Here is a 13,759-nt window from a genome sequence, read left to right on the forward strand (position 1 = left end):
ATTTTGCTCGTCTCCCCCGGTAGAGTTTGATCCAACGCTTGGCCGCTGCAGCGCCGTTGTTGTTTTGCGCAGGTTGGGCGGGCTGCGCCGGTGCCGGCGCAGGTGCAGGCGTGGGCGGTTTGTTGATCAGCATATAAGCAACGACTGCCACAACAATAACGACGATGACACCGACTTTGTTCTCTAGTTAGTTACGATGCTCATGGGAACAAGCAGCTTGGGACGCAGATTCACTTACCGATGATAGCCAGGCAGATCCACTTCTTCTTCCGGGTGCTACGAGCAGTGTCGATGGCGACGACGACTTCGGCATTTCCCTTATCAAAGTTCTCGACCGTCTCCTCAGCCTTCTGCTCGATCTGTGTGATCATCTCCTCTTGTTGTACGACCAAGGTGTCCATATCCTGGAACAGCTGGGCCAGCTCGATCAATTGCTGCTCAATCTTCTGTAGCTGGGCATGTCGATCCTGGACGGCGGTCAGGACAGACTGGGCCTGGCCTCGCCTGTTGCTCTGCATCATAGCTTGCTGGAAGACCTGACCGCTGGAATCCTGGACGGCTTCCCGGATTTCGCCTTCGCTGGCCTCCGGGTTCACAATTCGGTACTGTCGCGCCACCTGGTCCTGTGTCTTCTTGCGGAACTCTGATTCGTTTGTCTGGTAGGCATTAATCGCGCTCTTCAAACGGCGGTCGGTCTTGGTGACTTGCGGGTTGTTCTTAGCAGACTGGCTATCCTTGTTGCTCTTGACCATTCGCACACGTTCGGTCAGAGAACGGTATTGAGCCATGGTATCGGTGCTGAGACTGTCGAGCTCCCGGTTGGTGTGGCTCCCACTTGACGTGTCGGCATCGGAAAGGGACCGTTGTTGCAGCATCGCCATCTGTCTGAGGTTCTGCTCGATCTTGTCGATCCCGTTGTTGATATCTCTGCACTCGTTCAGGATGGCATTAGGGTCTCCTTGCCCGAAGGAGCCGGCTCCTTGGGAGAGCTGGGACATCTCGACGGTGTTGGCTACACAGCACAGTTAGTAATTGCTTGGGGGTGCTCGAATGCTGCTCGAAATACGAACATCCATATTCGTCACCATATCCGTTGTTGCGAGGAGCGCCTCCTCTAGGGCCCTGTGGGAGCCCGGCTCCGAAACCATTGCCATTAAACCCATCGCCGGCCCGGTCGTCGAAGGGGTTCTGCTGCCGCCCACCGTACCTGGAAGAAGATTGCTAGTTAGTACAGGGCATTCTTACTGAGCCGGGACGCAGCCGTCGCGGGTCTCATCGGGAGGGGGAGATGTAGTGGTAACGCACCCGTACTGGTCCATATTGTCAGCAATCAATCGATCAACAATTGTTTACGTGAGGTGAGGGCGGAATTGGCAAACGGAATGGAGAAGAAAGGAATGAAGAGGAAGGTTTGGGGAAAATCAGATGGATTTTGTCGGTTCGTCTGGTATCGGGGCGAGGACAAGAGCATGAAACACTTACACTCATCTTTGCGTGGTATTCGTTCTGGGCTCGTACTGTTGTCGGCTGATTCCCACAAGAGGGCGATGCTGCGGTTGCGGAGACGACTCAAAGCTCAAAGGAAGGATGGACGTTGGAACAGAAACGCCGGGTCGCTGTTCTTTGTCTCCGTTCTTTAACGATCGATGTCGAGGCGCGTACGATGTCGTTTCAGATGGCCCGAAGTAGGAAAGTATTCAATGTTGAAAGGAGAATAGTGTAGCTGTATTGTATGTATATGCAGTTGTATGTACAGTATCTTATTGCAATGGCGAGGAGCGCGAAATGGCAGCGGTTGGGCAGGTCGGTGTCGGTCAGAGTTATTTCGTTGCTGCCCGTCCTGACCGTCAGCCTTTCGCACAAGCGCCTTCGTTCCTTCGGCTGGCTCCTTTTCTCCTTCAAGGATGTCGGTCTGTTTGACGCCAAATTGGTCAGAGGTTTTGTGGCCCGGGGGCGTATGAAGCAGCAGCGGGCGGGCTGGGTCGAGAGCAGCTAAACCCGAAATGGCTCTTTGCTTAGCACTCTTGGGCGGACGACCCCTGCTTACGGCCCTGGGCTAGCGTGCAGCTGCCCCTGGAACCCCTGGAACCGCTGAAGGCAAAAGGTGGGCGCAGTGGTTCAGTCCATCAATCAACGGTGCCCGATTGAACAATTACGGATTTACGTTTCTTTGCGTAGAGAGAGCCACTCCGCGGCCACTGCTCTCGCACACATGCACATTGCGACACGATTGCGAGGTGGCACATCTATCTACTTCATACTAGAGACCAGTGTCTACTACTCGTACATATCACCGAATCGAGTGCATACCACGAGAACGAGTGGCAGTTGGAAGTGCATGTCGCATGCGGCTCGATTAGGGAAAGTCCCGTGCCTGAAGCAACACGAGCCATCAGCCCACCGCGGCAGGGACTACCCTGCAGCAAGAGCCGTTTCAATCGCAGCGATCGGCGGCTCTATTGATTGGCCCAGAGCCAATCGTCCGCCTCCATTACCTCCAAGACGGTCAGTCAGCTGTGGGCAATTGGATGTCCTGATTCGAACGAGAACGCGACGGATGTTTCTGATACAGTGGTAGCCCGTTAGGGAAATCCGCTGAAGATTGGATGTCGTGATGTGCGACTTCTTCTAGAGCGAGTCCAGAACAAGCAAATGACCAAAAGAATGTCGGGTTTTTTGTTTTTTGGCAGGTCGCACGACATGTGTCAGTCACATGATGCTTCTTTCTGGTGCACCGTCGATGCTGCCATGCCATCCAATCCAGTCCAGTCCAACCAAAAATTTCCTTCAATGTTCCTTTTAGTGAGTATTCTAATAAGACGAAATTAGACAAATTACAGCAAATACTACACTACGCCACCAATTCAAGTATTCCATCAACCCCAAAACTCCGTATCTGCCCTCGTTTCCACCGCTTCTCCCACTGACCAGCCGTGCAAACAAAACACGATCGTGTAGACCGCCCCGTACAAACTCCATTTGCTATCAAATACTCTACATGCCGTGATCACAAAGTTACAGTACGGCCCGCGGGTCGACCCCGGCTGACATTGTGGGGTAAAATCCCAAGGTCGGCCTCGCATGACTGGGACGACACAAATGGAACCTCGTCTATGTCTCACGCCTGGTCTCTTGCATAATGGTGTGTGGCAAGGCTACCCCAAGCAATCGAGGCTGAGCAAGCAGCAAGCAGTGGTCACTGGTCGGATCTGAGATCAGCCAGGCCTGTCTGCAGATCGCCTTTTTTCCCCCTTTCTTCCCGACTTGACGTGCTGACAGATCACCAACCGAGTATTTTATCCGACTGACTGCCTTCCAGGATGAGGTATTTGGCGAACTGTAATATGATGCAGCCAAGTATGGCCAAGGGTATGATATGATCCGTGAGACTTTACTGGTCTACCCAAGGAGTATCACTCGAATGATCGCCAACACCAGAGTGCGTAGCCGAATGCCATTGCACCGGGAACTGGCCGCAGATCTCCTGTCTTTCGTAAGCTTTCCGAAACCCGCACAAGTGATGTTCGAAGCGCGCAGAGAAACAGACTAGTTTGAAAGTAACGCTTGACTACTGCTACTTGTTACGCGTGGCCGTCAGCAGCCACAAAAGGAAGTGAGAGTTTGTCTCGTGGATTTGTGATCATTCTGAGTTCCGGAGTGGTGGCGATGCTTCGGGGCTTGCTCCGTTGAAGCCGACAGACAGATATTTGCTTCCTATGATGTTAGATATAGTCGTGAACTTGTGTATAAGACAACTTTGTGGGTGACAGCATACAGGCGAAGTCTGGGACGTAATATCTATCCACTGATGGGTTGAACATGATGGAGAGTAGACCACTCAGGCCTTGTCGTCTCATAGCCATGTTCAAACTCAGTCACAGTACAAGCCCTCCGAGGACCATTCCTCCATCCTTCACGCACTTCACTTCAGTCCAGCCCAGTCCGTCTGCCATTCCCCATCCCCAACCTCCCTTCCTCTCTCTGTCCTCTCAACGAAGACGTCCCCTAGTCCCCACAGCCAACACCGTCCACCCCGCAATGAAGCAAAGCCCCCCCAGCGGCGTGACGGGCCCCAACGTCTTGCCGAACCGGGCCGGGTCGAGCGTGAGCAGGTAGATGCTGCCCGAGAACATGGAGACGCCGGCCAGGAACAGCCCCGCGCCCCAGCGGCCCGCGCGCGTCTGGCCCATAGTGTTGGCCGCCACGAGCGCCGCGACGCTGTGGATCAGCTGGTACTGCGCCGCGGTGCCCCAGCTCTGCAGGCGCGCCGGGTCGCTGATGCGCTTCTTGAGGCCGTGCGCGCCGAACGCGCCCAGGGCCACGCCCGTCGCGCCCGAGACGGCGGCCAGGGTCGCGAGGATGGACATGGCGGTCGCGGCGGCGTGGGTGATGGTGATGGTGTTGGTGGATGATGGAAGGTCCTCAGGGCGGCCTTCGCGTGGGTGCTGGTGGAGTAGTGATGACTGTTCGTCGACGGCGATGTGAACACGATCTGACGGACTCATGAGAAAGAAAGAAAAAGAGAGTTATAATTACTCGTCGTTGTGTAGATGATTTGCTGGGTCGTGAGGATTCCGGAGGATGTTCGTTCTCACTGAATGCTGAGAAGTGAGGTTGCTGGCGAGCTGAGAAAACCGCCCCACTTCCCACCGAAAACTCCGACCCATTAATTCTGCCCGAAACCCCTTCGATGATGTCTATCCGGGTGTCATAGCTACGGTAAGTCCGTCATAACCAGTTAACCTTAGGACGCCGCTGCTTCTACCGGCTCTACGACTGATGCAATAGGAAAGGGTGCCTTTCTGGTGTTTTGTTTGCTGCAAAGTGAATGACATTAGCTTTCTTCTCCAAGGCGTATGTACCTGTTGGCATCCAGCTAGGGGTACATCTGGATGGCCATCGAGGGGTAGTGAGTGTGTAGGCATTTTATCGTAATATTTAGATTCCCAGTATTAGGCTACAAGAAGACTGAAAGTGCGGTCAATACTTTCGTCGACCTCGGCAACTCTTTTCAATATGGTCTGTGGTGGGATCTTTCCGTTTTCTATAACGAGCTGACACTGGCGTCCCAAAACCTGGAATTGCTGAAGGGAACAGAATGCCATGGGATCACCCTAAGCGGAAAATCATACGGGGCAAGGACCGCCAAGGTCGATGCCACCAACGAACCTGGAGAGGAAAGCCTCTTCTTCATCAAGGTAGCAGGAAGAGTACACACTCCTAGAACCACTTACTCATGTGGCCCCGACAAGTTCACCAAAACCGGGCGAAAGATGGCGTCGTCGGAGCACAGGGCCAGGAGGCTGCTCTATAATGTCATGCCGGAGATGGTGGCAGAGCCGATTGCTTGGGGCCCTCATAAGGGAGACACCAGACATCTGTTTTTACCTCTGCCGCTATTTCCAACTTTACAATGGCCTTCCCGGTCTTTCCGACCTCCTCCCTGCCTGAGATGCACCGGAGGGGTGCCTCGAAGGATGGCACGTTAGGTCTCGACCTGAATACGTATGGCCGGAGTAAGAGCACGATCTCTCGGCGCGGTTGACCTGAGATAAATCACCATGTATACGGCAGCCGGTACTTCTCCGCCATGGCCTCGCTCTCATCCGCCTCGACCCACTTCTCCATCCCGCCCGCGACGCCGTGCTCGTCGACAGCCCACGTCCCGTCCTCGACCCGCCGGACCCAGTGCTCCAAGACGTGGAAGAGCAGGACCTCGTGCCGCCCCACGAAGACGTTGCAGCTCGTCTGGTAAAGACCCGCGGACAGGCCCTCGCCCTTGGCGCCGGGCTGCTCCAGCAGGAAGCCATCCGTGGTTTTGGCGTAGTGCTGGGTCGTGCGGCCCGGCGGCGCCAAGACCACCCGGTCGGGGAGCAGGAGCCGGCACGCGTTGTCGTAGTTGGGGTTGTCGACCTTGTGCTCGGCGATCCAGAGGCCGCTCGGGAACGGCGCCGTCCGCTCCTTATACGGGGAAGCGAACGGGTTCCATGCCCCGCCGGGGAAGGTGGTGACCGCGGTGGTGCCATCGCGGAGCTCGCCGCGGAAGAGGAGAATAGGGGGTACTGCCGCTCGTCGTCCAGCCCCTCGAACGGCTGCGCCGCTACGTGATGATCCGGGACGCGCAGACCGGGGGCGACAAAGCGAAGGTCAGGACGGGCGGAGGCAAGCAGACCGTCCACCTGGCGAAGGAACTTGACAATGAAGCTGTGTTCCGAGGCTTGGTTGGTTGAGATGAGCTTTTCGGCAACGGATGCCATGCCCATGGCCCCTTCGGCCACAGGAGTTCCCAGGGGTACCTCGCTGACAGGCTCGGCCCTTGATGAAGGCATGCGTTTCTCGATTGCTTCGAGTAAGTTCTCAAGAGCAGCAACGCTTCTATCTAGGATGGCCTGGCTGTGAGGATTCAAGAGCCATGGGCTTTCGTACGGCCCCACCTTTGGCTTCCAAGTGCCGGCTATGATGGCGGCGCGTTCCGAGGCATCCAAGGCCGTATAGTCCACTTTATTCGCAGGATTCTCTTCGCTGGTGATTTTGCCCATGTCAATCATGTTCAAATATGCGGCCAAGATGTCTTGCAAAGGTACCCAGGGACGCTGACTTTGTTCTACAATGGTATCGTCAATTGTCAAAGATTGCATGACCTGACCCTTCAAGGTGTGCTGGTCAATGCTGGATCGAGCATACACACAAGATTAGCCCAGCCTCTGGCGGATCTTGAAAGGGGCGACTCACACCAGGCCTACAGGGTGGCTCATCAGCAGAGTGACATGGTACAGGATCACGTAGCGGCTTGCGTCTGGTTCTTCGGGGTCGACAACGGGCCAATCGGGTATTAAGGAGTTTGGCGACGCTAGGCCCCTTAAGTAGAAGAAGAAGTTACTGCGAGCCTGATCATGAAGATCAGGGCGAACAATTCGAGCTTGCTTCAGGAACTGAATGAGCTGAGGGGCGAGCCTCGAAGCCACTGTGGCATTACATTCCGAGCCGTGCGTGTCCCACCAGGTCGTGGTGCTCTCCTCGAAGTTGAGGTCGGGTGCGAGTCCCGCCCAGCCACGACGGCAAATGTCGTTATGGAGGGAGGCGCTCAACTGAGGATTGAAAACGGCAGCGGCCGCATTTAGCGTGGTGCTCATGATGACTACCCTACCCAGTAAATTATGAACCGAACAATGGGGGCGTGAGGGGACTTCAAAAGCAACACATACATGCCAGAATCTGACGAGACACACCCGCTTCTTTGGCCGACCGAAGGGCAGTCTGACAATGCGTTACTTTCCCCTTCTTAAAGAAAGAAACGAAGGAGGAAGAAAGGCAGGGAATTGGTGGCTTTAACCACGATCAATTGGGAGCCTGCAGCCTGCAGCCTGGTAGTGGGGTCGACTGGTGGGAATCAACTTAGTACATGAAGAAGTATTTAGAGTGACCACTGGTTCACTGGGGCATGTCGATTGCCCAAGTTTAGGTAGGTACTGAGAGTACAGTGCTGTAAGTACAGTCAAAGAAGCAGGCACATATTATTTGAACCTCTACATCCTCTGCCCACGGTCCCGTCCCTAAACATCACACGCCCCTGAATAACAATTCGTACATCAGCAGATTGTCACTCGCAAGCTCGAGGGCGTTCACATAGCCCTAGCACTTACCTTTTGCAGACACGCTGGTCGTTGAAAAGAGAGCCACACGAGCCTCTAATCGCTTTATTCCAGAAGAGAAACTGCGTAGAGTCAACCGGGTTGCTGTCGGTAGAATAGCGCTTGGCCAACTCCTCGCTATTGATGTCAGCGCATATGTAGATGTAGTCAACGAACAGAGAGACTGACCACGTGGGAGAGAGGTAGATTGTGTCCAGCTCGCAGGGAAGTGGCAGACACAGCGTGCTGTTGAATTGACAGAACTTGTTTCCGGTAGCCAGCATGGCGTCACCTGTGGTCACATTGAATGTGTCCGTGATTTCATTACAGGTTCTCAATTGCTCAGGGTCAGGGGTGACTATTTGGCCTGAGCAGACAGGGGTAGCTGTGGGCTCCACGGTCCGAGTTGGACTGGCCGTCGTTTTTGGCGTACTGAGTAACAGTGTTTTGGTGTATGGTACGTAGCCCAGAGTGGTCGAGCACTTCTTCTGGAGGTCTTCGTATTGCTCCACCATGTAGTCAGAAAACTCGCTATCCGGAAGCGTTGGCGATTGGAGACGCTGGCGCCACATCTTGATGAAGCATTCACTGCAGTACTGCTGGCCGTCAGCCTTTTGTCCCATGAGCAACAGACGATTGTATCGGGGAAACTGACCAGGTCCGGTGGATGAAGTCGCGTTATGGACTTCATGTCAGGGTAGATCTCAGCCACCGACCAACCCTCCTTGTTGCAAATATCTGGGTTGTCGGCAGGATCTTGCTCTCGACAGGCCTCTGGGTTGAACCTAATATTGGTGACCATCAACAGGTGGGCACGAAATAGTGGCTGAAGATGACAAACCTGACGAAATCGCTGCCCTGCCAGGCCTGTGATTCGGGAAAACACCAATTCTGAGCACTTGATGGTGTCAGTGCAAGTCAAACCCTTAGACACCAGCAGTTGTCACGAACCTGTCTTGCATGCATACCAGATCGTGCCCGCTCTTCCACATGACGGGGCTCGATCTCGGCCAGAACCACCGAACCATGCCAGTTGAAGGTAGCCGATGTACAGCGGCTGGCCACGTCGTTCTGCCACCGTGTCAGCGAGTCAGAACAAGCCGCTGTGCATAGCAACTCCAAGTCCTCTAACTGCCAATCTAACGTAAGCGTTAGTTTGGTTGGCATATACCCAAAAACCACTTCTTGAGGGACTCACCATACAGGTATTATCAGCGCCTGCAGCGGCCAGTGTCGCAGTTTTCTGGTCGCAGTCAATGGTGGAATTCCTGATAGTCGCAGAAGGTTAGCACGGGTTGCAGCGCCCCCTGAAAGTTCTATCACTAACAATGCTGCTAGGCACTGGTCAGACAGTTCATATGCGTCGATGAACGTCTGCGGACTCAGGCCATCGTAGAGACGCAAACTCGCTTGGACCAGCTAGGCCAGCTGCAGGATAGACAGGATGCCGAGCTTCATGGTGGTAAACAGCTTCACTGCCAAAGGGTCAGTTGTAACATGAAGGGTGGCCTAGCTGGTTGGAGACGAGCAAGAAGACTCGTATAATATGGCTCCTTCTCTCTTCTTTGTCACCAAATAGAACAGTGCGAGCACCCAATCCGTCGTATCAAACTTGACCTGCAGCGACTAAGACCATAACGGTCGTTCCCGTAGCGGCGCAGCCGACCTATGGCCAATGGGCGGCCAAGGCAGACTATGGAAATGCGCCGGATTGTGCGGCAACGTACACTTGCCGATACGGTTTAGGCTGGGATGAGGTATGCAATTTCCTCCACTTTGTTCTTTTCGAGCATCTTGTTCTCTTGTTCACCAAGTCTGACGCAATACCAGAGTTGCGACAACCAGCGTTGGGCCATCGACAAGGCCTTGGGCGGACAGACAGTATACCATGCCGGTGTGCATGGCGGCGATGTCATTTATCTCTGAGGTGTCACAGCAGGAGGGGCTATGTTCGGGCGAAGTACATAAACCGCCCGACCTGATAGTTGGGGCTATGAGTCAAAATCTTTTTGCTGTGGGATTGCACCTAATCTTCTACTGAATCACCTCTCGTACACAAGATTGCATGGTAAGTTCGCAATGTAACAAATCAATATTATACAGAAGGCTCACTACTCTTATGAAATTAAGCCCTGGAGCAAAAGATGGCCTCTGAAAAAAACGGACTTTTCTTTTCCAACCAATTCGCTATCAGCTGTGGCACCGTTTCGGTAGATTTCGAAAGGTCGAAAGTACTTCTCATCCGCTGGCAGGACACAGGCGAGTACTTGCTGCCAAAAGGCCGCAAAGACCTTGATGAAAGTCTCGAGCAGACAGCGAAGCGAGAAACGTTCGAGGAAACGGGAATTCAGGTTGAACTTCTCCCTGTTGGCATCGATACTATGGCTACTTTGCCGTCCTCCATGAAGGTTGAGGACCGCCCGAGAGCTGTCACCGAACCAATAGCCGTTGCTCAGCGCGTGACGAAGGGAATCCTCAAGATTATCTTCTGGTATGTTGCTACGGCAGACTCTACAGTTATGCCGACAAAGGGAATGCAGCAGGAGAATGAGAACTTCGATACTATTTGGGTGGATTTTGATGATGTCGGCTCAACCCTATCTTTCGATGACGACCAACGCATTGCCCAAGCAGCCATTGACGCTGCTAGTAAAAGGGTTGCGGCAGCTTAATGGATAATGTATCAGGCAACTAAACCATGATGTTCTGGAATTATGTTCACTCATGCTTAGCGAAGGCTTGCGCAAATCATACCCTTCCATAATTTTCATCCCAAAAAAAAGGAATCGAGTTTAGGTATTGAAGAACAGAACAACAGAACAACTTCGAAGTATCCCAAACGCCCCAATTGAGCTACAGGTGGCGGCACACGAATCTTCCATTGTAAAACCCACTTCATGACTTCATAAATTCTTTTTCGCATGGGATACGTACTTAAGCAACATATAACTCCTCTCTCACATGCCGATGATTACCGTCCCAAGGACCTAAATGATCGCGTAGGCAGATGCATAGCTTACGCTGGAGTCGTTGGCCGTCTCGACCAGCCCACTGCGCTGGTACTGCACAAACTTGAACTTGTGCTTGCCCGGCTCGGCGTGGTCCTTGGCCAGCACCTCGAGCGCCGCCATGGTGACACCAATGGGGTGCCGGCCGCAGACCGTGTTCTTGGTGCGCGCGAGGTTGTCGACGAAATCGTCGTGCCGGCCCGACTCGACCGCGTCCATGGCCAGCTGGTCGAGCATCTTGATGCTCTCGTGGATGGGCGGGTTGGTGACGGCGCCCATGCTGCGCGTCACGCTCTGCAGGTTCTCGAGCTTGTTCTCGGGCGCGTACTTGGTGTAGCTGAAGCGGCTGCCCCAGTGGCAGAAGTCGGAGCTCACGATGAAGACGTTGTCGGGGTCCGCGAGGTAGGGCGCCAGGAGGGCGCCGAACACCTTCTCCTCGGGGCCCTTGTTATCGCCGACCAGGATGGGCACGATGGTGGGGTACTCGGCCTCGGAGGCAAAGGTCTGCGTGAGGCGCTTGTAGAGGAAGGGCAGGTGCATTTCGAGCGAGTGCTCCTCAACGTCGGACCGCCGGTCGATGTCGCGGAACCGGCCCGTCGCTCGCAGCTGTTGGAGCACGGCGGTGTCGACGGTGAGGTCGCCGAAGGGCGTGGCGTACTTGGCGTAGGTGGTGAGAGCGCACCCTGCGAGGTAGTAGGTGTGCGAGGGGCCCAGGATGAAGACGCGTTTGGCGTTGCTGAGGTCGAGGGACTTGTAGGCCCAGGCGGCACAAGGCCCAGAGTAACTGTAGCCAGCATGCCTATATGTCATTGCGATGGTCAGTGAGGTGTCATTAGCTTGATATAGCTAGTACGCAGATGTGCATACGGTGCAATGATGGTCCTGGCGCCCTTTATAGGCAGTATTTTACCCTCGATATCGCTGGGCACTTCGGCAAGGAACTCGTCGAGAGTGGACGACAACTCGTCGGGCTCGCCTTCGTACCAGCTGTGGGCATGGCTGTCTTTACGAGTGCCTACTTGTTGGCCAGACATCTTGCTCGGGGTGCGAATGGAGGGCAACTTGGATTATCTCTATCACTCAAGTTGAAGACGCTCGGTGGGAATTGTAAGTTCAAGATGTCATGAAGGTATTATGGGAGGTGAGTGTGCAGGAACACACAATAGGATGATTGCGTCAGTCGACCTGAGCCGAGCTATGGAGCTTCGAGTGCCATGCAGGGATACCCAGTGCCTGTGCTGTGCCCCTCTGCCCCTCTGCCCCTCTGCCCCTCCACGGGAGCAGCCCACCAAGGTTAGTATTGCAGTAGCTCAATTGTGGGGTCATCAGCCATCAGCCATCAGCCATCAATGCTCAATCGCTCTCTCTCTTTTGTCGCCAGTGGTCATCACTGCAAAATTCCCATCAAGTGCCACCTAGGTATGCCCCTTTTTGGACTTGACAGCATATCTGGTGAGGTGTACATTTCGTTGACTTGAGCTGACAGAAGATGCCAGCACATCATAAGTAGGACTTGCTGGAAATATGACACTCAGGACGAACTGTACAACGGTATATCGTGCTCGAGAAAACATGCCAATTATACGCCTTTAACGGCCTCCTCGGGACATACAGTATAGTAAGTATCCTTCCCTTACTAATATGCGGTAGTTCCGAATTATAACAATCTCCTTCCCTTTGTGTGTTACATACAAACAACCCGCGAGATATGTCCTTCACTCGACTACAGGGGTCGCCAACCTACACATCCTCTACGTAGAGCAGCATATTTGGTCCAATACTGCTTTTCCAGAGCTTTATCTTGGGAATTCTCTTCTTGCCAAAGATGTTCCGGTACTGGATGAGCAAGTACGCCGGTCCCGCGCCGTGGGCACTGGCGAGCAAGCCCAAGAAAGCCTCTGTCTCGGGCCTGTACGGTTTCTTGTTCAAGTTCCCGCTCGGTTCAAAGTCGACGCCGGGCCAGTCGGGCAGTTCTTGCCATTCTCCTCGTCCGACTTTGGCCAAGGCTGCGTCTATCAATTCCTGCGTAGGGTTGTATGAGATGCTCGATCGGTATATGCGCGTGAGCTGCCCGGCTGCAGCGGCATGCTGGCTCCATTGGACCGCCGCGATATCCGTCCACTTGGTTGGGGGAGCTCCTCGACGGGCATGTCATCTGGTTTCATCTCCATGGGGCTCCAGTTCGACCCGGCGATGATGTACCCATCTTTGCCGTTCACGATGTTGCCGAAGGCACCTTCGGTTTTCTAGACGCTCGCACCTGGATTAGTAGGTTGCCACCGAGGGCTGCAGGAAGCCACCACCTACCCGCCGTGTGTTCCCTTGGCCATCTCTCCAATCGTTGTTGTGAGTCCACCACCGCTGTACCTCGTTTGCGGCGTTGAGTCTCCCGTCGGCTTGCCCCAGCGGCTTTCGCCACGATTCTGCTTCAGTGATATCGACTTCGTCGTCTTCTTCCCACCCGGTTTCTTGCAGTACATTCGCCGTCACACCCCCGGCTGCACCTGATCGGATTTCATCATGCACCAGAGTCCTATCGTAAATCAGGTCAGTATACTTGAGAGCGAAATGCTTCGGGTGTTTAAATCCAGGAAGTAGTTGTCGGCAAGAGTGGACAATACTGCCTGGCAATAAGGGCTCTTTAAGTGAAATGCTTACTGCAGTCGAGTTAGTATATATATGATTTTATTGTAAAGCCTCCAAGGTATGAGAATATTTGCCATGGTGATGCTTACCTGTGGCCGGTTGTTACTTTCTTCTGCCAATCTGATTCAGTAACCGCGCGTGGTACTAGCACACTGGACCGCAGCAAAGCGTGCGAGTCGTTGAAGCCGAGGGGCTCATCGAAAGCGTGCCGTTTTCGCAGATCAGGCCGACGCTCATGATGGATGCTGTGAGAGAGGCAGGATCCCAGCCAAAGAGCTAAGATTACACTGACGATGATGCCGAAGAGACGGTACTTCGAGGCCCGCCGTCTCTTGTCGCCGGCCGCCGGCCGCATGTGGCCATCGAGGATGCCGGTAGATGATACCATGGCGAACAGAGTGCTGGCTGGAATTGGGAAAGGGGGTATCGTGGAAACCCAAGCACCGCACCCAAGCACGCTGCCCTGGCCCGTTT

At 54.2% G+C, this 13,759-nt stretch overlaps 8 protein-coding genes across 8 annotated transcripts; 2 read left to right on the top strand and 6 right to left on the bottom strand.

Annotated features, from left to right (window-relative positions):
• Nucleotides 1–230: 230 nt before the first annotated feature.
• Nucleotides 231–998, bottom strand: PG997_009912 (syntaxin 1B/2/3; the record flags this gene model as incomplete). The annotated part of the gene is made up of 1 exon (XM_066814227.1): nt 231–998. The coding sequence occupies one exon, from the start codon at nt 996–998 to the stop codon at nt 231–233; it is 768 nt and encodes a 255-aa protein (XP_066666189.1).
• A 770-nt stretch (nt 999–1,768) lies between these two features.
• Nucleotides 1,769–1,996, top strand: PG997_009913 (uncharacterized protein; the record flags this gene model as incomplete). The annotated part of the gene is made up of 1 exon (XM_066814228.1): nt 1,769–1,996. One exon carries the CDS (start codon nt 1,769–1,771, stop codon nt 1,994–1,996), a length of 228 nt encoding a protein of 75 aa, XP_066666190.1.
• Nucleotides 1,997–3,989: 1,993 nt separating this feature from the next.
• PG997_009914 (uncharacterized protein) lies at nt 3,990–4,505 on the bottom strand (the record flags this gene model as incomplete). Its single annotated transcript, XM_066814229.1, has 1 exon — nt 3,990–4,505. One exon carries the CDS (start codon nt 4,503–4,505, stop codon nt 3,990–3,992), a length of 516 nt encoding a protein of 171 aa, XP_066666191.1.
• A 1,051-nt stretch (nt 4,506–5,556) lies between these two features.
• On the bottom strand, nt 5,557–7,133 carry PG997_009915 (uncharacterized protein; the record flags this gene model as incomplete). The annotated part of the gene is made up of 3 exons (XM_066814230.1): nt 5,557–6,092; nt 6,128–6,669; nt 6,733–7,133. The coding sequence occupies 3 exons, from the start codon at nt 7,131–7,133 to the stop codon at nt 5,557–5,559; spliced, it is 1,479 nt and encodes a 492-aa protein (XP_066666192.1).
• Nucleotides 7,134–7,645: 512 nt separating this feature from the next.
• On the bottom strand, nt 7,646–8,759 carry PG997_009916 (uncharacterized protein; the record flags this gene model as incomplete). The annotated part of the gene is made up of 4 exons (XM_066814231.1): nt 7,646–7,769; nt 7,821–8,242; nt 8,287–8,529; nt 8,583–8,759. Coding segments are annotated over 4 exons (966 nt in total), but the record flags the coding sequence as incomplete, so codon positions are not given.
• Nucleotides 8,760–9,775: 1,016 nt separating this feature from the next.
• Nucleotides 9,776–10,303, top strand: PG997_009917 (NUDIX hydrolase domain-like protein; the record flags this gene model as incomplete). The annotated part of the gene is made up of 1 exon (XM_066814232.1): nt 9,776–10,303. The coding sequence occupies one exon, from the start codon at nt 9,776–9,778 to the stop codon at nt 10,301–10,303; it is 528 nt and encodes a 175-aa protein (XP_066666194.1).
• Nucleotides 10,304–10,618: 315 nt separating this feature from the next.
• Nucleotides 10,619–11,673, bottom strand: PG997_009918 (uncharacterized protein; the record flags this gene model as incomplete). The annotated part of the gene is made up of 2 exons (XM_066814233.1): nt 10,619–11,438; nt 11,507–11,673. The coding sequence occupies 2 exons, from the start codon at nt 11,671–11,673 to the stop codon at nt 10,619–10,621; spliced, it is 987 nt and encodes a 328-aa protein (XP_066666195.1).
• A 706-nt stretch (nt 11,674–12,379) lies between these two features.
• Nucleotides 12,380–13,673, bottom strand: PG997_009919 (uncharacterized protein; the record flags this gene model as incomplete). Its single annotated transcript, XM_066814234.1, has 3 exons — nt 12,380–12,661; nt 12,947–13,172; nt 13,375–13,673. The coding sequence occupies 3 exons, from the start codon at nt 13,671–13,673 to the stop codon at nt 12,380–12,382; spliced, it is 807 nt and encodes a 268-aa protein (XP_066666196.1).
• Between the last annotated feature and the right edge of the window lie 86 nt (nt 13,674–13,759).

Source organism: Apiospora hydei (assembly GCF_038363865.1).
Source record: "Apiospora hydei strain CBS 114990 chromosome Unknown utg000007l_segment0_segment0, whole genome shotgun sequence".
Classification (NCBI taxonomy): domain Eukaryota; kingdom Fungi; phylum Ascomycota; class Sordariomycetes; order Amphisphaeriales; family Apiosporaceae; genus Apiospora; species Apiospora hydei.